We start from the raw sequence: 20,902 nt of genomic DNA, 5'->3' as shown, positions 1-20,902 counted from the left end.
AAAGTAATGTTTAAAGCATTCCCTTTATATAGCAGGAGGAAGGATAAGGGCTATGTTTGGCTCGCGATGTGCTATGACTTCCATGTTTGAGACTTATGACAACACACGATAAATACCTATGGATCAAATATGTCAAAATGGCTGATTTTAGAGGTTTTCGGGAAGCGTTTTCTAATGAACATGAGCAAATCTTTGCCCCAATCTGAGTATCAAAGATATAGATAAAACAGTACTTGCGTTTCTTTTGCGTGTGAGTATATGATTAAAGAGTCTTGTTTGTCACGGACTTAAATTTTCATTAAAAATCCTCCCTTTTCACTCATTTTAGCCATATTTATGTGATCATGTCTTTAGTCCAAAACTACAAGTGTTAGGAAGGAAAAGATAAATATGAGCTATTTGTATATGGCTGATAATTTTCATATCAATGTAGTGAAGTTTGAGTTCAAAATCTGACATTCCAAAAATGGCCCTTATCCGACCTCACCCTAAGTCGTATCTGTTTAATCCTACATCGCCATGTCATTGTTTTCTGCGGTTGACGGTTAAAATGGTAAAAAGAGACTTCATAAAAAAACGAGCAATGTTGGATTTATGTACCGTTTGAAACGTAACATTGAGTTCAATTGTCATTACTGTTTCGCGCTCAACAAACGTTTTTGAGCCTTTACAAACCTACAAATACCGATGTATGCATCTATCGTTTTACAGTAGTAATGGTTATCTGTTTCCGTGACATGTACTTTTCATCCTTATTACCACGTATCACTGTCGCAATACACACATCAGTCTCTGCTGCCTCATCATTTTGAATGAGTGAATGTATTAGTATGTAGGAAACCCATACAATCTGGGACTCGAACTTATCATCCTGCAACGGCTAAGGGAGGCAACTGTGTACAGCGACCTGCCGCGCCTTAGACCATTAGCATGAAGTTGATTTACAAATGGGTGTGTGTGCTGATGATTGTGTCATGCCACTTTCTCTAAACTTGAGTGAGTATGGTTTTACGCCGCTTTTACCAATATCAGCCACATCACAGCGAGGGCCACCATAAACGGGCGACGTATTGTACCATATTGGGAATCGAACTCGGGTCTTCAGCGTGTCGATCGAACGCTTTAGCCACAAGGCTACCCCGCCCCGATGAGTGGCCCCGGTGATACAGAGGCCATGTTCCCCCCAAAATAGAGAAGCCGTTATGGGTACAACTATCCTGCTATTTGCATTATTTCGGAGGTATGTATTTATATTTGTTGCAAGTGTCGAGGACATCTATCTTAAAGGATATGCTTGATGGTGAGTCGGATTAGTATTGTAGAGCATTTCTGCTATTGAAATTTATTCATAGCCTTGTGCACTTTCTTTTACGTCTCTGTAGACAGAACTGATGTAGCTTCCTTGACGGCTTTCTAATTATCACCTCCTCTCTCCTCCTTTGTGCTCAAACAGTAACATCTTAGAAACGTTCCTAGCTTATCTTTGATTCCACGCTAATTTCTATGAGCCTCTATGTGACCAAGAGCTCAATTTGTCGGGATTGATACGCGGCAAATAACCGATGCTATTGTCAATACGTCTCGGGCTTGTATGCCCTATGTTCATACGGCCAATATGTGGTGTACTTGTCAAGGGCGGTTTCGGCATTTTCTCAAAGAGAGGGATCCGATTCAGCATTGTTTTAAAAGGGTAGGGGTCCAAAATATAAAAAAATCCTCTTTCAGATACTACCCACAACATACTAAATTTGGGAGAGGTTAGGGGGAGGGGGGTCCGGACCCCTTGGAACCCCCTCTGGATCCGCCTATGGTTGTGACGAAAGGTTGTTTTTCATCAAGTTATGAAATTAGGCCATTTATAACTCTGTAAATCGAAATGCCGTTTGGTGGTTGTAATCTGAACGCTGATTGATCAGAACACTCTCTTGTTTTCCCTATCGCAGCAACTAGGCCGTAGCTTGGTTCAATGGTTTAACAGGCATAGGGTATAACGAAGTATTACACAGGTTGTGAATACAATGATCGTTCTCAAGAGAGCTGGTCCCCTATCAGCCCGTATTCCGTATAAGAATACATCCCCAGAAACATGTGCTTGTCTTACGAAGCGACCTAATGGATGGATGGTCAGGCTGAATGACTGCGTGTCATCACATCTCGGGAGCGCCTGACGTTGCTCATGATATCAATCACCGGCTCGTCTCGTGCAGACTCGATTATTAATACGAGGGGTGTTCAATAAGTTTTGCAACTTCAATATAAGACCAAGTCGCAGAATATCTTTTGTACTTTATCTCCATTCACTTCAATACACTTATTCCATTTGTCTATTAAGCTTTTAATACCACTTTTATAGAAATCCGCAGATTGGCCCTCTAACCACGCCCTCTATCCAGTCGTCTAAGGAGCCGCGATTCGCTGTGCAGAGTTGCGTCCCTTGGGCACGCCAAAAACCTATGATTGTGGGTTCGAATCCCGGTTCGCCCCGATCATGTTTCTAGGTTTGTCAGCACCATAATCGTGCTCGTCGGTTTCACCGAAGTGGTAAACGTCTGAGACCTGCATCACTTCGGGCTTTCCTCCCACATTAGGCTGACACGCCGTGATAAAACTGGAATACTGTTAAAAGCGGCGTTAAACCCAACTCACTCACTCACTCATATTCTTCCTCTCCCTACGCAGGTCGTCTTTGAATGTAAGTCAGTTAACTTTCAACTTTATTTGGCTTATTAGATATAGCTTATATTCTATTCTTTTGTCATCTTGCCACAACCAAGTACAACCGATCGCAACTGTCCAAACCTCTCTTTCGACACAATGTGTTTCCGGGTTAAATGTGATAATTCGCTTGAAACCCTTCCTAACACTGGACATCCTTATTGACGAGGAACTGAATTCTCCAGACAGGCTGGATTTTCCGCGTTTCACTTCTCGGTAAAAGAGTTACCATCCTATCACATAAAATGTTGGTTTCATTTCAAATAGCATTTTTGAATAATGAAACGTGGTTCATTCACCAACTAGGAAGGAATTGAAATTTTAATCTTTAGGGATATCACTGTTCAATGTTACATGAGTCCCACAGTATGTCAAACCTTATGGTGTTCGCGAGACGGGTGATCAAGTCTGTGACTATTTGATATGAGCTTAAGTAAGGTTTTTTTATATCCTGGTAGGAAAGTCAATGATTGAAATGATTAAGATCTTGAATAGTTGGAAGCAGTTATGAGGGCTCAAAGCACATATCCATTCATTGGCAAGGGTTTCTCCTCGTTGATCATGTCATAATCCTCACTTCTGGCAGGACATTTTCTGTAGGGTGTGCATTCTGAAGTTACATTCTCTAGCTAATTTGATTACTTCACATCCGGGGTTTTGGAACGCCAATGCCTACTACTGCAGAACTTCAAATAAAAAGGTCATAGGGCTTTAGTAACTTGTAAGAAAGCTTTCAGTACTTCCGATTCCTGCTATGTCACTTCCGGTTTTGCAAAACGTTGGGTTTCTGCAGAAGACCCCCAAACCAAATAACCCATGACTGTTATTCATTTAGTAATATCAATTTCGGTCCCAGAAAACTATAACACGTATTGCAGTTGGCCTTAAGAGGCCATTATGGTATAGAGTAGTAGTTATTGTACAACTGGTTATGACACCACTGTTTTGACAAGCATGTTGCAGTAGAACTTCCATTGAAAAATACACCTAATTCCGGCTGAAAGAGCAACAGTGATATTTAAACTTCCACTTTCAGCAGTAAAACCTCAAAAGAAATACTCTGATAGCATAAGGTCAATATTATAACCTCCAGTCCGAACAAAACTCTTCCGGTTGCGGAAAATATATGCCTACTGCAGTGGAACATCAGCCCCTAGTGTCCATGTTGCTTAATAGCTATTAATTCTCCAAGAATCCCGATGGCTCCAGCTCGCTTGGTAACAAATTTGTTTGTAGGGGGGGAGGCTATGCAGTAAATGAAATTTTAAGAAAAAGTAACTTTTCTTCGCAATCACCTGACATGTTTTTGACGTGTGTTTGTTTTTAGTGTGGACTGTTGAGACACTGTAATGACAACATGTCCATGGTTAGGCTCGAAGTGGAAGATATGTAATCAACACAAGCCGTGGCCATGTCCAACATGGAACTACAAAGTTCAACTTTATCTAATGTCACCGATTCTGGCAAAGTTCGGACATTCTTGTAGAAATTGGATTTTGGGAATTAAAAAATACCCTTCAAAATGAATATAAGAGAGATGTGTGTATATACTAGCACAAAATAGTCCTCATAAACACAAACTAGAAATTTGTATCATGGGCGCAATGTGTCCGGCTAGGATTCCACGAAGTCTGCCACCAGGATGAATAAGTAAGGGGGTGAGGTTCTCCTTGTCTCACACCTTCATAAAGACCAATCGGGCGGTTTTAGAGACAATCACTACAATTGTACATGTAATTTCCAATACTGAAACAATTAAAAGGATTTATTCTGCAGTGTATCCAATGTGCAGTATGGCTGTCGTTATTACCATGTTACCTTAATTGAATGTATATGCAGACGTATTGCGAAAGGAATCTCAGTATTTTCTTCACATTCATATTTCCTGCTTAACGTAATTCGGCTTATTTGTGTATTTTTTTCTAATCTATCAATACCTTTGTATTTCTGGCCTGTAAAGCGTTGTTCATAACTTACTTTGTATATTTCATATTCCTTTAGTGACACCTTCGTATAATTCTCACTACAACTTTACTCGCTGCCTAGAATATTTAGATATTTCCCATTCATTACATTTCATATGCTGATAGCATTCCTCAGTTTATCTTCTTAGCCTAGTATATATTCCGTTGTTTGTTGACAGAGTTGGTTTTGTTAAATATTTTGTGATACAATATTATCGTATTTAAATATTTCCCAAAACACAATTTTACCACACAGACGTATCGTTGATTAATTAATGTTTTCTGTACTTGTATTAAATGCTTGTATTAAGTATAATATTCCTGCCACATGTATATATCTGTCCTCCTGGTCTGTCCAGTCCATCTCTTAGTACACCAACCCCAACTCAAAATACACGCTTATTTCGACGTGTACAAAGTAAGGAGTAGACCCGACTTCCTCAATGTGGAAATACATGCTTGTGGCCTGTCTCAAATTTGTGTCCCGCCCGACCTCCTCCTGTGTAGAAATGCATGATTATCTCGAAATATGTCCCATCCCACCTCCTCCATGTGGAAAATAAACATGTCTATCTCGAACTCTGCCCCATCCCACCTCATCTGTCTCGAGGTACATGCGTATCTCAAAGTGTGTTCCTCCCTACCTCTTTTATGTCGAAATGTCACGAAGTGTACCAAACCGTTCATATGGACCCACTCCATTACCTACTGTGGCTCTTGATAAGGACCCTCATCTTACGGGAGGGATGGGGTGATTGTTGTCAGAGACCGGCCAACATCCCGGGCACTGCCTATAAAAAAATCTATTTTTTGGAGGAGTCGAGCATTGTTTTAAATCTCACAACCATTGCTTAACATGTCACCGAGCATGTCGAGTGAACGGTTTACTTTTTAGGGTAACGACTGACAACTTATTTAATTTTTCCAATTACTTCTGAATTGTATTCTTTTTACAAAATTGCAAAGAAAAAAGTTACCCTTCCTCCACGAATATCAAATTGTCGGCGTCGATTGGATATTTATACGTTCTATTGTAAATTATGTGCCATTCTTACTGAAGACGTTCATCGCATTAAAATCACTTACTTGATCCATTGCAGGAAGAATCGCCACAGGCCAAAAAGAGCGTCAATGGATCAAAGAAATCTGCGAAGGTTGTCCCCTTGTAACACTCGGAGCTCGTGTTCGAATCCAAATCCTTGACAACGAACAATCACTGGGTTGTTTCAAGGTCATCACAGATATCATGGATCGACATTCCACTAATCTCAATAATCTCGATAATCACTTGCAAATGCCCACACCGTGCCCACACCACCGCAAACCATTCTCCTGGTCCTGGTGAAATCAACTGTCCACTACTTTGGTCGAGACTACAGCTACAGCTAGGAGGCTATGTGAAGTAATGTTACGAACGGTTATAGATATTGCCAGGCTGAATTATCAGGAGAGTTGACGCTTCGGAACAGTATGAAGTCGAACAACAGAGAAATTAACATTAGAGCTTCGAGAAATTGCGGATTATCCGCCCCGATTTTGGGAAGGGGTTGTGGAGGTGGTGTGTGTGTGTGTGTGTGTGTGTGTGTGTGTGTGTGTGTGTGTGTGTGTGTTTGTGTGTGTGTGTGTGTGTGTGTGTGTGTGTGTGTGTGTGTGTGTGTGTGTGTGTGTGTGTGTGTGTGTGTTTGTGTGTGTGTTTGTGTGTGTGTGTGTGTGTGTGTGTGTGTGTGTGTGTGTACAAATTGGTATACAAAGTTACCATTGGCGTGAACTAGCAAAACAGCAGCAAAACCTGTTTTGCTCAGTGCGACTTAAATACAATAGCATCGATACCCGTGTTCCAATGGGCTCCGCTTCAGAATGGACATTCCAGCAGCGACAGGATGGGCGTTGAGGTAGTTCTGTTTGTTTGGGAAGGCTCAGCCCGTCCAAGTCTGAAGAGGCATCTCCGCCCCAGAGAGAATTATTGCCTTCACAACATGTTTTTGTTCAGAATACCTTCAATCCGAACGATTCAAACAGAAACGTCCGGATAAGGGAGGTTCCTTTGTTTCGAGAAATTGCAGTGAAGGAATGGAAATTATTGTCTGAGGCATCACAGTAGGTCACAGCTGTAGGTCCATGTCTCCATGACAATAGGTCACAGCTGTAGGTCCATGTCTCCATGACAGTAGGTCACAGCTGTAGGTCTCTATCTGCATCACAGTAGGTCACAGCTGTAGGTCTATCTGCATCACAGTAGGTCACAGCTGTAGGGCCATGTCTCCATCACAGTAGGTCACAGCTGTAGGTCCATGTCTCCATCACAGTAGGTCACAGCTGTAGGTCCATGTGTCCATCACAGTATAGGTCACAGCTGTAGGTCTCTTTCTCCATGACAGTCGGTCACAGCTGTAGGGCCATGTCTCCATGACAGTAGGTCACAGCTGTAGGTGCATGTCTCCATCACAGTAGGTCACAGCTGTATGTGCATGACTCCATCACAGTAGGTCACAGCTGTAGGTCCCTGACTCAATTACAGTAGGTCACAGCTGTAGTTCCATGTGTCCATCACAGTAGGTCACAGCTGTATGTGCATGACTCCATCACAGTAGGTCACAGCTGTAGGTCCCTGACTCAATTACAGTAGGTCACAGCTGTAGGTCCATGTGTCCATCACAGTAGGTCACAGCTGTAGGTCCACGTCTCCATCACAGTAGGTCACAGCTGTAGGGCCATGTCTCCATCACAGTAGGTTACAGCTGTAGGTCCATGTCTCCATCACAGTAGGTTACAGCTGTAGGTCTCTTCTACATCACAGTAGGTCACAGCTGTAGGGCCATGTCTCCATCACAGTAGGTCACAGCTGTAGGTCCATGTCTCCATCACAGTAGGTCACAGCTGTAGGTCCATGTGTCCATCACAGTAGGTCACAGCTGTAGGTCCATGTCTCCATCACAGTAGGTCACAGCTGTAGGTACATGTGTCCATCACAGTAGGTCACAGCTGTAGGTCCATGTCTCCATCACCGTAGGCCACAGCTGTAGGTCCATGTGTCCATCACAGTATAGGTCACAGCTGTAGGTCCATGTCTCCATCACCGTAGGTCACAGCTTTTGGCCAATACAGAGAATTATGCTCGACATCTTTCAACATCAAACTGCTACACGTGATATTGAGTGTTGAACAGTTGAATGTGTAATGCCGTCGTTGTTATATATAGTCAATATATTTTCTGATCAGATTTAGTTTTTACGGCAATCAAACATAACAAGGTCGTTCGTTATACTAGAGTTCTTTAAAAGTGGAAGCTTGGGACCATATTGAGTTTTTTACAGGAGTGGGCCATGCCAAGTATATGACATGGGAGCCATATTTCTGTCACGTGATCTGTTGTTCCACCAATGAGAAGATGAGTCATGGCAGGCCTAGATGGATTGATCAAGTCGTTCAAATATCATCTTGTCGGCTGAATAATATGAAGCTATCTACCATTTATGAATGTGATAGCTGGTGCAAGTCAAAATAAGGAATCAAATTTCGAAAGGTCTTCTACATGTCTACCTTAATAGTTTTTAAGCATGACTAAGACTTTGGATAATGTAACCCTGGTCTAACACATTCACCAGTTAGGACTGAGGCTCAAGAGAATTTGCGATCCCAGCTCGATTTATTCAAGTCGTTAGCCATGAACGCAGGTTTTATGACGTAATCATACCAATTAGGATCTAAGGTCAACAGAACAAGCGGTCCTAGCTAGGTGTTCAACCTAACGAAGCAGAGACATATTTAACTAATGGGGGATATTGTCTTTCGTTGTTTATCTTGTGAAGTATGTGTTGTATTGCTGTATCTGCGTGATATGATGGATTAAAACATTCCGTCCATAAGCCTCTATGGGTGTGGGGAGGAGGCTAAAGGCTCATTGAGAGGTTGGCCTTAGGTGCCTTTTAAGTAAAGTGGACAGTCTTTGTACATAGCATTTGAAGATATTATCATTATTCATTTATTCATTCCAACTATATCTAATTTTCTTTTGTTCTTGTAAATTACGCAACTAATCGGACTAAATAATCAAATATATAGATTATCGTATACTGACCAAAGAAAGTTAGGGATCATGTCCATTTTTTGTGGATTTTTTTATGAAAGTGTTTCAGTCTTCACTACAAAAATCTCCCCAGTAATATTCATGATCTCTAACCTTTTTTGGTCAGTATATAGAATAATCCATACATGACCTATCACTGCCACAACGGGCATATATACTGATGATATACTGAACGGTTATGAAGAGGAACGTGGGTAAACTATGACATATGGCACCAAAATGCAAACAAGAAAGTAGTGAAAACCCCAGATATCACTGCAGAGAAGGCGGTCGGGTAGCCTAGTGGTTAAAGCGTTCGCTCGTCACGCCACTCATCGGGGGTGGGGTAGCCTTGTGGCTAAAGCGTTCGATCGACACGCTGAAGACCCAGGTTCGATTCCCCATATGGGTACAAGAAGTGGAGCCCATTTCTGGTGTCCCCCGCCGTGATATTGCTGGAATATTGCTAAAAGCGGCGTAAAACCTCACTCACTCACTCAATCACAGGGGGCACGGGTGGCCCAGTCCCATACTACTCATAAGTTTTAAAAATTCTGATTCTTTCCTATGATGATAGCTTATCTGCCTTGCCATGATTAACAATGGTCATATGAAAGAATCAGGTGTTCTTTTAACTTCTTGCCATGATTGGGGCACGGGTGGCCCAGTCGTCTAAGGCGCCGCAATTCACTGTGAAGAGTTGCGTCCCTTGGGCACCCCAGAAACCTATGATTTTGGGTTCGAATCCCTGTTCGGATCGATTATGTTTCTAGTTTTGTCAGCACCATACCCGTGCTCGTGGGTTTCACCGAAGTGGTAAACGTCTGAGACCTGCATCACTTCGAGCTTTCCTCCCACATTACGCTGACACGCCGCGATATAACTGGAATACTGTTAAAAGCGACGTTAAACCCAACTCACTCACTCACTCACTCACTGCAGAGGCGTATGTTGGTAACATGTTGCATTGTTCTCAGAAGGAGTATACAGTTATCTTCAGTGTTTCTATGAACTCTCTTTATAGTTTCAACTGTATACTGCGAAAGCCTAATGGTGTCACTTTCGTAGCATATATATTTGTATTTATAAATCAAAATTTCTCTACTTTCCCGAATTTTCGATTTTTTCTCGTTATTTCGAATATATTTTAGTAATTTCAATTATTTTCTCATTACTTGAATTTTTTTCTCGTAATTTCAATTATTTTCTCTTATTTCAAGTTTATTTCAAAAACTCAAAATTTCGAGAAAATAATTGATATAATGAGAAAAGAAATCGAAGTAACGCGAAGTTTAGATTTAAAAAAAATAATCAATGCTACCAAGTCGAGCGAACACTTTAACCACTAGGCTACCCCACCGGTCCCTCGTTTCGGAAGTGACGCTGCCATATTTCCCATTCTTATCACTAACACAGAATTTCTCAAATGGGTGGAATATGGTGGATTATTTTTAGTGACTTGTATTTGAATGCGGTTTAAAAAAAGGCTACGCCAGCAAATGTACCTTTGAAATATATTCAAACAGAATAGTGATAAGATACGCTGGATATCCAACGATTGTTGATATCGATTAATATCGATCTCTCTGAGCATGCTTTGACTTGATCGCTGTCGATATTTTCTGCGTGATACTTTAAGATGAAGTTGATGACGTAGATGTGTATCATATTGATAACAGAACTGAAGATGGTCATTTTGTTACATGCCTTAATACTGCATTTTGTTACAGTGTCAATATTCAGGCCTCGTTGTATATGTATATATGGCCTATCGTTATGTATGAATGTATACTGAAGCGTTGTTGATTAATAAAGTGTTTCGTTTGTCGGTTAATGGCACCGTGTTGTGTTACCTGGAGACGGTGGGCAACCGTTCTGACATTATTAAACTGTGGCAGCTGATTCCGCTAGGCAGTTCATTCGACTATTGACCGCCTCCGTGGTCTAGTGGTAGAGCGTCCGCCCGGAGAGCGGAAGGTCAAGGGTTCGATCCCGGCCGCGTCATACCTCAAGACGTTAAAAGATGGTACTTGTTGTTACCCTGTCTGGCGCTCGGCATTAAGGGGCTAAAACAAGGACTGGTCGGCTCGGAGTCAGTATACTGTGTCTGAGTGGACTTTTCATGTTAAACTGGGGCATGGTATTTCAGTGACCTAGCACTATAAATCGACACGCAAGCAAGCACGCACGCACGCACGCACGCACGCACGCACACACACACACGAACCCACAATCATAGGTTTCTATCATAGGTGCCCAAGGGACGCAACTCTGCACAGCGAATTGCGGCGCCTTAGACGTCTGGGCCACCCTGCCCCCACAAGTGGCTGTCAGGATCTATCCTGTTGAATTTTATATTGAATCTGGTGAGCTCGGTAGGGCAGCAGTATTACAGATAAATCGAGGGAGTTGCAAACGTTCGATTTTGGATTGGCAAACCAGTGGTTGATAGCATGAGCCACGACCCATGATTAATAGCATGAGCCACGACCCATGACGTCCCTTTGACACGCACAGCCAGGTCGCAGAATTGTTACAGGCACATCCTCCGTTATCCAGGGTATTATATAGACATGCGCAGTAATCGAGCACACTTGATACAAAATCCAATTCCGAAAAATAATGACCAACAACGGAACCCTGACTTTTCAAGATGTTGTAGAATTGTACTTCCGCCATGGGAGAGCAAGAGGTCCTCCAGTCCAAAGACCTAATGAACAGCCCCAGGTGTGATCCCTGAACAGATCCCAATGCTAAAATCCAGACGTTGATCAGCAGCCTGAGGAGACGCCAAGTGAACTTTTATATTATACATTTATAAAACGCAGGTATCCATGTACCAGTATCTGGTCAAATGCGGTTTTATTTGGTCCCCGAACAGTGGATTCGTTTCCATTCAAGTTAACATTCTCAACTCCCTGGGGAGTATACAACCCAAGCTGCCTAGCGGCTACCCATTCTCTGCCAAGCTGCCGACGGCGCTAGAGGGTTTTTACATCAACTTCACATATCGGGTACCCATTCCCTGCTGGGCGAACAGAGGCACGCTTGAACTTAGATACTTGCCCATGGTGGCACCACAAGTTTTGACACTTGTGTTTCGGGTGTATGTATGTACGTATTTATTCGTGTTTCCACCATTTGGTCAACTACCATCGGACGAGTGGGTTCTTTTGAGTACACAGGGTGTATGTACTGTACACTAGAGGTAGTGACAACACTGTAAAGACCTGTAAACATTGTTGGTCCCAAGGCTGAATTACAACCTGGTCAGTAGTGGGATACGATTTCAGCATTTGGCCTTTGCTTGCCTGGCGCTTTTGACGGCTTGCCCAGTCCGTGATAATATGGTAGATACTCCAGATCGCAGAGTCAGTGGTGATTTCTGGGTTGACAATAACCGTTTTTAACTGCATTTATAAACCTATCATGGTGTTTTAACCATCTCCCAGGCAACCTTTCTTTTATAGTAAGACCACTCAGCAGGTTTAACAATTGCTCCTCAAGTTTTACAATTGCTCCGCAGGTTTTACAATTGCAATTGTAAAACCTGGGGAGCAATTGTAAAACCAAGAGCCCAATGGTTTTTAATTCTCGTCCGCTCCGAAATTTTGTTCCGCAGTTTTTTGGCAACTTCATCATCTGACAAAGGGTCACCAAAACGGAAACAAAAGTCATCCTCATCCTTATCTGCAGAATTTTCATCAATTAACTTACTTTGAGTAAGAAAAATATCGTCATCGTCAGACATCCTCTCTTGTGAACAGTCAACGACACAATGCCATGTGGTACGACGCACGCAGTTCTTTCTGCACGTACAGCCCTCTTGTGCACGTGCAGTCCGCGCAGCGGCCCGCGATAACAACTGTTATAAAGCGTGTCTCGTTATACCGCGCTTATTTGCGACCCGTATACCGCGTAAATATAAGCTCCAAAAATGACATAGATTAATGGATAGCGGTTTATAAGTTGGACAAACCATTCCACCTCAGGAATGGTATGATTGGCCCTCGGCTTTTCTGTGCCTACCCGGTTATACAATCATACCATTCCTTCGGTGTCATGGTTTCTCCATTACATAATGTGACAGTGGTGTGGAGTGGGTTCTGAGGTTTTTCAGCCTTGTTGAAATGAACGTGTTTAGGCTTTTTCGCATAACGCCAAAACTTCGTCACCGATTGCTCGTGTCAACTTCTTTATTTGTGTGGATCCAGGTTAGAACTGATCTTCAGCAACACATGATGTTGACTAATTGGATCGGGTGGTCAGGCTCGCTGACTTGGTTGATGCACGTCATCGTATCCTAATTGTGTGGATCGCGATCTCATTAAAATCAGATCTTAGTTTTCGCTACCGCTAAACAAAGATCTGAGGACATCCCATTACGGGTCACGTCAGAACGACCTTTCGCAAACTCTGATCGACCACTGAAATGACTAACAAGAAGTCGACATCAGCAAATTAGAAAGCAGCTTTCTTGAGCTTTACGGCACTCGTTTCAACCTGGCGACTTCCATTTCAGACTACGTTTGAGAAATATGTTGACACAGTTCTCGATTAAAATTTTGAAAACTGAACAAACGAACATTCCGGAATGTCTAATATATGGTTGCGATTGTATGGTAGTGCTTCCCACGTTCTGTGCAACGCCTCCTCCGTTCAAACGTTTATCCCACGGAAGCGGGAGATCGACGATAATTTTGACGGAATCAGTCATACGGGCCGTAAAAGTTAACACATTCAGACTGTCGCTTTCATGATCTGGTAAGCGACGCTTTGATTGGTCGGATGAAAGGTCGTTCTGACGTGAGCCTTTATGGGATGTTCTCAGAATTTTGTTAAGCGATAGCGAGAACTAAGATCTGATTTTAATGAGACTGTGTGGATCGATGCTCAAGATGTCAATCTTTAGATTATCTGGTCCAGACTAGAATTTTTACAGAACGCCGTCATATAGCTGGAATATTAATAAGCTCGTCATTAAACAACAAACAAACAAACATTCACTGACTCAGGTTTTGCGACTTAAAGCAGTAAACCAGTCAGAGTGAGTGAGTGAATGAGTGAGTGAGTGAGTGTGGTTTTACGCCGCTTTTAGCAATATTCCAGCAATATCACGTCGGGGGACACCAGAAATGGGCTTCACACATTGTACCCATGTCGGGAATCGAACCCGGGTCTTCGGCGTGACGAGCGAACGCTTTAACCACTAGGCTACCCGACCGCCCCTAAACCAGTCAGAGACTGGGCTCAGAATCACCAGTCCTCGCTAGGTCAATTTACCTCGTGCAGACACCGCGTTGCTATGTCTGGAATATTTCAGTGTGCGGCGTTAGGCTACAAACAAAGGCTATTATTTGTAGGCTATTATTTTTTAAGTTCCTAGTTTGTGAGATGCTTTTGTATACACCTGTGTAGTTATACTTTTCTAAACCTGTCTGAATTAGGTCTTTGAAAGGCATGTATAGAAGTGATACGCATAAGGAAGAGAATATATGGATGTCAACCTCTTTCTGAATTGTTTCAATTATATCTACAACATTTTACTGTTCTTACAATTTCCTGCAGTTGTTGATTTTGCAACCATCCATAAAATCGATTTATCTTAGAAAATGTCGGCCCTTTCATCTTACAACTTTTAAGAATGGGTGCAGAATGTCTACTGTTTGTTTACAAACTGCACGATCTACCAGCCATTTATTTACTCAGTCATCATGAAATATAGATACGACGAGCTTTTTAAATGCACAATTGATAAAGTAAAGTATCTTTATCGTGTACTGACGTTGGGATAAGAGATCATCAATTATTCTAGAGAACAAAAGAAATGGAGAGATGAGAGGATCAAAAGACCGTTTGATCCGCACGCAGGGACCTGAAGCAGGAGAATGATATTGCTGCAACGCCGGACCCATATCTATCAATGGAATTGTCTATTTATATATGTGGGTTCAGTGTTTCAACAAGATTACTATCCTGCTTCAGCGACCTGTGTCTCTGCATGGCTACAAAAAAGACGTAAACATGTCTGCTGAAAGATCTATAATTGTTCTCGCGAATATTTCTTCGATAATGAACAGCCACACATGAATATTGATTTAAATGGTATTATCTTTCAGTTGACATGGTTATTATTCAATGATATATACATATTTTTTACAATTTGCGTTGGAATTAGTTCTTTACAGTATCGGGAATCCCCTTGAGGGGTTGTGGGTTTCAGTTCCATTGGTTAGTCCAAGTTATTTCAATTAGTTCATGAAAACACCTGTGATTGTGGGTTCGAATCCCGGTTCGCCCCGATTATGTTTCTAAATTTGTCAGCACCATGCCCGTGCTCGTGGGTTTTCACCAAAGTGGTTAACGTCTGAGACCTGACACCACTTCGGGTTTCCCTCCCACATTAAGCTTACACGCCGCGATATAACTGGAATACTGTTAAAAGCGGCGTTAAACCAAACTCATTCACTCACTTACTCATGAAAACATATTCCCCGGATTATTTACAGATTAGACCTGACACTTTGGGCACCAATGGCCTTTATTGGAAATCTTCAAAAATCACTCAACAGTTTGTCTAGATTTTACAATGAACTCCAAGTTGTAAGAATTGCCACATGAACGGTTGTTGTCCTCGTAATTATTCGAGGAGTACGCTGTTATTCTTAATGAAATTGTAAAAAATATACCAAGATTCATAGATCAATTCCGAAGGAAAGAAATAACTTTATATTTCTGTCCAAACGACTTTTGGCAATAGTTGCTTGACTGAAAGTTGGAAGTATGTTTCGTGTATAAGAAAACATAAGCTTGATGGAAAAAAGGAATGTTAACACTTTCGACGTTGAAAGATTACTCGTTTTTCTTGCAAATTGCCACAATCCAAAAACTGACGTCTTTTGCAAAGGCAATAATGATTCCTATTGAAGAGTACCGAACTCTTTCTTACAATAAAAGCGACAAAACCCTTTCAACATTCAGAAGTAATGTCTGCCAAAATCAGAGTCGATTGTAGATTCCGACTATATCATGAACATGTGTTTATGAATCACTATCAAATAGTGATGATACCAGGTGTTCGCAAAAAGGTTAGCCTATCCTGCTCCGCCGGTGGCTGACACAGACAATATACATGGCAGCTAGAGAAGTCATTGATTAGTTTACGAGTTAGCCACGGTATCTGCTCTTGAATCATGCGAACTGTTCTCACACATAATCACTGATCTTGGAAGAGCCCTACAAATACTTGTTCTCGACGTCTGCTTTATTCATTACCTCAACACATCTGTAACGATCCCTGAAATGATGCGCTGCTCAATTCCGTTTGTTTATATTAAATTATATTACATGTTATTTCAGTACACTATCCGCAAACAACGGACTCTGTTGACTATGCCCTTCCGCGTCATCCGACATCGGCAAACACTTTCCGATATTACATTGCACGGACAGGAAGCACGCCTCGACACTAAGTTTCGATTGGACCTGGCGATACACGAGAAGCGCTGATTTATAATACAATCAGACTGCCTCGGACAACACTCGGATCGTGCATGAAGTGGCACATAATCTAGTACTTATTGACTCTGCCACCATGGGCAGCGAGCGTCAGCAGTGGAGTAATCCTAATGTACTTGAATCAATCTGATTTTAGGGCCCTCCATTGACCGCAATGCGTTAGTCACAACCGGCGTCCTTGTGTTGTATCTAAAACGAAGCTTTCTGGTGTGTGGTTCACCGATTTACTGTTCCAGGTATCAAGGAGGGTCGTTTGTTTGTTCCAAAAGCAATTGAACGTTTTTAAATAGTTCAATGCCTTGTGTCGCGTGAGGATTTTGTTTTCATTACCACTATTCGCAGAGTGAACATTTTGCATCCTACTATACACATGTGATACAGCATGAGAACCTGGCTGTTGAAGCCATTTGCCATCTCATTGGATGCAGTAATATCTGTATATTGATTTATCTTTGTTGAATATATGTTCTGTGAGGAGCAGTTTCTTTTTTTTTTGTTGAATATCTACTGGTCACGGTCATCAATAGGTCACGGTCATCAATAGGTCAAGGTCATCTACAGGTCACGGTCATCAATAGGTCAAGGTCATCTACAAGTCACGGTCATCTACAGGTCACGGTCATCAACAGGGTCACGGTCATCTACAGGTCACGTTCTTCAATAGTACATCAAAAGGCACAGATTTATTTCCAACAAAGCATCTTTGCATAATTATATCGTGTTTTTTTAATGAAATAATTCATCAGGCTACTGGTGTACGAGTTACAGGTCAGACGGGTCATACCTCATTTGTCAGATCTCCCAGTTGTTGGACAGTGGAGTAGAGATGGCTTGTCAAAACATGAGATTTATCTTTTGTAGTAATGATATAATTGAACTACTCGGACACAATAGGATTTTATATTGTTTTATTGTATCCCCGTATATATTTCACCATCTTCCCGAGGTGAGGTGAGGTGAGGCGAGGTGAAATGGGGTTTAACGTCGCGTCCAAGATTATTGCACTTATATTCACATGCCCGTGTGTGCGTGTGTGTGTGTGTGTACTGCTTGTACTAGTCCGGACTGATGCCGATTTACAGCGCTAACCCACTGAGATACTATGCCGCAGTGCCAGACAGGGTAACAAGTACCATCTTTTAATGTCTTTGGATATGACGCGGCCGGGGATCGAACCCCGCACCCTCCACTCTACCACTAGACCACAGAGGCGGTCCCACCTTTCCGAGGCAAGGGCGTTAACTGACTATATAAGTCCAGTTTCCACCTTGCCGAACTATGCTGGAATTATGGAGTTATATTTTGGCTGGACTGACGAGTCTTTACATTGTCCAATCGTAACGAAATCAACATACGGTTCGTAAACTACTGTGCAGATTTCGGTCGATTGCAGGATTTGCAAAGCATGTGCACCACCATCTCGTTGTCAGCAGATATTTTCCAAATCTTTTCATGTTTTTAATCAAGGTGCTCACGTGATTTGATGCATTTCGCGATGTAAGACCCGTTTTATCACAGTATAGATCTTGATTATCGATCAGATCGTCCTGACTGGGCGCCACCGTTTTGAGTGAAGCAAACGCAAGTGATACGAGCGGTGGAATCTGATTGGTCCATAGGAGAGGCTTAGAAGGGACATAACTGGTAATAGCCACTGGTGGCGCTACGATTGAGTCCAGTAATTCCAGCCTAGTTCGGCAAGGGTGGAAACTGGCTTTTTAAAGTCAGTTAATTCCCTTGCCTCAGGAAGATGGGAACACTCATGGTACATGGGGTTTTATGCCTCAGGTTGCTGGTATAAAACCTAACGCGGGACACATAAAACCCCATGTACCCCTTGTGATCCTGCTACAACTTTTACTGAAAACCCACAGCCAGCTGATCCTGTCATGGCCAAGGGATACAACTCTGATCATCAGGTTGTGGCACCTTACAATTGTGGCAACAGAGCCCCATGGAAACAAGACTGTTTATCATCCAGCACCATTGTAGCCATTCAATCCTCATGTAGTTGCCTTTTTCAGCCAGCATGGGTTGTTGGAAATTTACTGAACACTTTGTTACAATAAGCAAAATAAACAGAGTGCGTGAGTGAGTTGGGTTTAACGCCGCTTTTAACAGTATTCCAGTTATATCGCGGCGTGTCAGCTTAATGTGGGAGGAAAGCCCGAAGTGATGCAGGTCTTAGGCGTTTACCACTTTGGTGAAACCCACGAGCACGGGCATGGTGCTGACAAACCTAGAAACATAATTGGGGCGATTTAGGATTCGAACACACAATCATAGGTTTATGGCGTGCCCAAGGGACACAACTCTGCACAGCGAATCACGGCGCCTTAGACTGACTGTGCAACCCGTGCCCCGAAAATAAACAGAGAAATCAACAACAAAATCAAAATAATTGCATTTATTTCACATACCATCACAATATTTGACACTGTACATTACCATTCCCTCATGTTTAGTCAATCTCATTCTCATACACCAGCTTGCAAACATGCTAGGATCATCATATTAATATTCACAAACTTATTGACAATGACAGTTCCAGCAAAAATGTATGTGTTTGTGCACTCAGCAATATTCCAGCTATATGACATCACTCTGTAAACAAGCATGGACCAGACAATGCAGTGATTGATATTATGAGGATGATCCACAATCATATGCGTCACTGAGTCCGACCACCTGATGCAATTGTCACCTGTCACGACCTGTATAGGATGCTAGCAACCCAGAATCCCAGCAACATGAAGCAATTTGCATCATACCCTATTCGACGTAATAAGTGTCCACGGCGATATTTGCTAATATATTGGCAAGTGAACAATCCCAATTAGCACCTCTTCCGATTGATCAATGTACACAAGACTTATTTATTCGCATATAATATGCACTCATGTGTTATATGCACCCTTAATTATGGGCAAATAAATATATCTGTCGTATATAACCATTTCAGGCTGTCAGCATAAACCACGAAATTTATCTTTCAACTCTGTTATTTACACCAAAATAACATTCTAATAAGAGCCCCCTATTTCTAATTTTGATAGCACCCGCAGTGCTTATTACATCGAATACGGTAATTAATGTTTGATTATCAAGATAAGTGATAATAAACAGTTGCTTATGACAAATTGAACTTTACAGAATAACATGAAAATGGCAACAATGATGCACAATCTCACAAACAATAATACAATGTTCATTCACAAGGTGATAGTTCAAGCATATACCTAATACATCTTATGTTGTGTACTTTTGACTTTTGTCGACACACTTCAGTTCCTATTAGGCTAAAAAAAAGATAGTCTTGGTTCTCAGGTACCGCCCGCATTATCATTAAGATTGCTGCACGTTTCATTTTTTATTTCCATTTTTTAAATTTTTTTTTTTTAAATCCTTAAATATTCCAGTTCAACGGTAGTCAAATACTGTATTCCAGTATTTTATTCATCAAGTAATTAATATGTATATGGAGACCTTTATGGTTGAGTGTACACAATTGTTTATTTGGTTACACACTACTTTACAACAAAAAAAGACACCGCCCGTCTGCACTATAGTTTCAAAAAACATTGCCTGAGAACCAATTCTTTTATTTTTTTAAGCCAGAATACTTGTATACACTTTTAGAAAAATCTTAACACAAAAGTATATTATCCTTCAAATATATTCTGTGTGTTATGGCTGCCCTTGACAACTGCCTAAAACACTGAAATGACTTAATGATGAGAGCATTTACATGTAATTAGGATAATGTCTCATCTGACATATCAAAGTTCAGCTGAGGTAATGAATGGTGTACCATTTAATCATGATGGTCTCCTTTGTTGCTCGTTTTGATTCCCGTTATCTTCTTCCATTGTGCTGTATTACATGCTAATACAGCCATTACATAAAGGCCTCTCACGTTTCTCTACTTTACAGCAGAACAATAGGGAACTATCGGTCATGTCCTGGACTAAACCTGTCATGTTGGCGATACACTTAATGGACATTTGTAATGCCGCCATACCATGAAGGGAGTACTGTCGGAAATGATAGAAAACTGCTTTTTGCCTGTTAAAAAAGGATATTTTTCACAGCTGTTATTGAAATATCGAGTAACTACCGATGTGGTTTGAGTGAGTGAGTGAGTATGGTTTTACGCCGCTTTTAGCAATATTCCAGCAATATCACGTCAGGGGTCACCAGAAATGGGCTTCACACATTGTACCCATGTCGGGAATCGAACCCGGGTCTTCGGCATGACGAGCGAACGCTTTAACCACTAGGCTACCCAACTGCCCCACCGATGTGCTTTGAAGTATTTTGGTCACACTGAGTCCTATCGACAAGTTTACAGGAGACAAAAGATAATGTAAACAGGAAGCTCACATTCATTCAAGTCCAATGATGACAGTCTGAAACTGACTATAGAAATATGCAAACGTGACTCCGTTATGATGATAATAATGTAGTCTTCATAAAATAATCTAATCCACACACAAAAATCATTTTGAGAAAATTCTAGATGTGGATCTTCTGAAATGACAAAAAGATGCTGTGTTTTTTTGTTAACATTGCTCCCATGATACATGTTACATTACACTTGCAGAGCTATAAGGGCAATTACAGTGTCAGTTAGAACAGC

At 41.6% G+C, this 20,902-nt stretch overlaps 1 protein-coding gene across 1 annotated transcript in view; it reads left to right on the top strand.

The window, feature by feature from the left end:
- Nucleotides 1–6,379, top strand: part of LOC139442507 (probable G-protein coupled receptor CG31760) — a 74,663-nt gene extending 68,284 nt beyond the window's left edge. The window contains exon 14 of the mRNA XM_071223322.1: nucleotides 5,780–6,379. Within this exon, the coding sequence (XP_071079423.1) occupies nucleotides 5,780–5,848 (69 nt within the window). The 3' untranslated portion in view covers nucleotides 5,849–6,379. The remainder of the gene's footprint in view (nucleotides 1–5,779) is intronic.
- Nucleotides 6,380–20,902: the final 14,523 nt, after the last annotated feature.

Source organism: Haliotis cracherodii, unplaced genomic scaffold (genome assembly GCF_022045235.1).
Source record: "Haliotis cracherodii isolate W230 unplaced genomic scaffold, xgHalCrac1.p SCAF_5, whole genome shotgun sequence".
NCBI lineage: Eukaryota > Metazoa > Mollusca > Gastropoda > Lepetellida > Haliotidae > Haliotis > Haliotis cracherodii.
This window is presented reverse-complemented; position numbering and strand designations above follow the sequence as displayed.